The sequence below is a fragment of the Trypanosoma conorhini genome (assembly GCF_003719485.1).
Source record: "Trypanosoma conorhini strain 025E chromosome Unknown Tco_14.4_contig_00174, whole genome shotgun sequence".
Taxonomy (NCBI): Eukaryota; Euglenozoa; class Kinetoplastea; order Trypanosomatida; family Trypanosomatidae; genus Trypanosoma; species Trypanosoma conorhini.
In genome coordinates this window covers 1-2,174 of record NW_021704256.1, presented here as the reverse complement: position 1 = coordinate 2,174, position 2,174 = coordinate 1, and the positions used below count along the sequence as shown (strand labels likewise).

General features: G+C 57.7%; 1 protein-coding gene across 1 annotated transcript, besides 5 other annotated features; it reads left to right on the top strand.

Annotated features, from left to right (window-relative positions):
- Positions 1 to 227: 227 nt before the first annotated feature.
- Positions 228 to 273: a sequence feature (GA-rich).
- A 144-nt stretch (positions 274 to 417) lies between these two features.
- Tco025E_03719 (protein translation factor SUI1) lies at positions 418 to 747 on the top strand (the record flags this gene model as incomplete). Its single annotated transcript, XM_029370637.1, has 1 exon — positions 418 to 747. The coding sequence occupies one exon, from the start codon at positions 418 to 420 to the stop codon at positions 745 to 747; it is 330 nt and encodes a 109-aa protein (XP_029229324.1).
- A 5-nt stretch (positions 748 to 752) lies between these two features.
- Positions 753 to 787: a microsatellite.
- Positions 788 to 829: 42 nt separating this feature from the next.
- Positions 830 to 865: a microsatellite.
- A 310-nt stretch (positions 866 to 1,175) lies between these two features.
- Positions 1,176 to 1,226: a microsatellite.
- Positions 1,227 to 1,309: 83 nt separating this feature from the next.
- Positions 1,310 to 1,339: a microsatellite.
- Between the last annotated feature and the right edge of the window lie 835 nt (positions 1,340 to 2,174).

Sequence of the window (2,174 nt, the reverse complement as noted above, 5' to 3'; positions counted from 1 at the left end):
CCCCACACACACACCCGACGACTGTCTCATGAAAGGCTTGGGGTGCTGGCGATGTGTTTTGCCTTCATGGGCCACTCCGCCGCAGTCGCAGTCGGCTTGGAGGGAAATTGAAGCAATAAAAAAAAGCGAGAGGGCTGTTGCTGCTGTTTCTGGCGTCGCTTGCTTGCCGAGCCGACAGCTCTCGTCGTTGTTCTATTGCTTTTGCCACCGGAACCTCCCTACCGGCTTCTTTCTTTTTCCTCCCTCCCTCCCTTCCTTCCTCTCTCTCTCTCTATATATATATCCTTGTCGTTGCCTTGAAACTCCTGCACGACGCGAAGGAAGGAACGAACGAGCAGGAAAAGGCGCTCTGTGGGCGAAGCAACATAACAGGCCGCCAGGCGAGGCAAAGAAAAACTTACTCATTCGTGCCAAGTAATGCTAAACACAGGGGTCGCCACACTCGTGGATCAGCAGAAGCGCTCCGTGCTGGATGCGCTGGAGGCGCAGAAGGTGCACATTCGTGTGCAGCAGCGTAAGGGAAAGAAGTTTGTCACGTCCGTGCAGGGGCTCAACCAGGCGCTGAACTTCCGCCGCATCAGCCGTGAGTTTCAGCGGCGCTGGGGTTGCAACGGCACCGTCATCACGACACCGGAGGCAGGCATCGTTATTCAGCTGCAGGGCAACTGGAGCGAGGAGATTAAGCGATTTCTCCTCGACGAGAACATGGCGACCGAGCAGAACTTAGAGATCCACTCGCTGAACTAAAAGCAACCCACACACCTCCACACACACACACACACACACATGCATTTGTCTAACTGTACGGTTGTGTATATTCAGGCGTAGCTGTGTGCCTCTGTGTGTGTGCGTGTGTGTGTCTGTGGGCTTTTCGAAGGCGGACGGGAGATCGAGGGAAGTGGCTTCAGTCCGGTGTTGCCTCCCGCCGGGACCACAAGTGGGTTTTGTGGCTCTGCGTGTCGTTAACGGGGGGGAGGCGTCGCCGTGGCTCCCGCCGCCGGGCGTTTAATGTTGTGGGTGTGTTGCCGCTGCCGTTGCCGGCGGGGGAGACGTGTGGGCGGGCGATTTCCCCCGCAGGGCCCAGGCGGGAGCGGGCGGCGTTGGCCGCCGGAGTTCGGTGCCCCACCGTCATTTTTAAGCCGAGTGCAATGAATGCGGGGCAGCGGCCGTAAGAGAGCAAAAAGCAAAACGAAAAAAAAAACCGGAAAAACAAAAACAAAAAGGAAGGAATTAAAAAAAAGAAAAAAAATTAGAGGCGGAGAAGTGTGAGTGGCGGTAACTAACAAGCGGCAGGCGGCAGAACTGCAACAGGAGGAGAAGGAAAGGGAAGGGAAAGAGAGACAATTTTTTGTAACTACTCCAAAGACACCCGAGACGAGGGGGAGGAGGCGCCGCCGCGGTCGCGTGTGTCTACTGGAGGAATTTGTCTGCGTGCGAGAGAACGAGATCGAGAGCGCGAGACGGCGGCACACAAACGTGTGGTGCGGTTTGCTGATTCAGTGACTTCCGTGGTGTATTCCTTTCTGCTCTCGCTGCGCCACACGCCGCTTCATCCTTCTTTCCGTTGTTTTTTTTCGTTGTTTTCCCGTTTTATGCCGCCTCCCCCTGCCGCCCCGGCCGCACACGCAGCTCAAGTTCTCCTTGCTTCTCGCTTTGCAGCTTGAATACCCTGCGGGGTGGCGGTCGGTTCCTGCGCTCCCCGGCACCGCGCGGTATTCGTCCTCCTCGTGCCTCGCCGCGTCGGGCGGCGCCTGCACGGAGACTCGGGGACCCTCGCCGGCGTGGTGCGCGCGCCGCTGCTCGACGGCCGCGGGGCGGACGGAGCACGCCTGAGGGGCACAAGCCGAAGGGAAACGCGGAGGGAAAAAAGAGGGAAGGAAAAACGAGAAGAGAAAAGGAAACGGGAGGAGCGGAGCAAAAGGCGCGGCCCTCTTCGCCCCCTCCCCGCAGCGGCAGTGAGCAGGACGACAGGTCCCGTTCCGCCCACACACACACAAAACAGGGCAGGAGGGGCGGCGTCGACCGCGCCGAGGCAGCGCGGCCGAAAATATACGTACACCACTGAGAGAAGCTAAAGCCGGAGGAGAAAAAAGGGGAGACGGGGGAAAAAGGCAAAGGAAAAAAAAAGAAGAAAGAAATAAAAAACATTGCTTTTTCAAGGAAGAAGGAGGGAA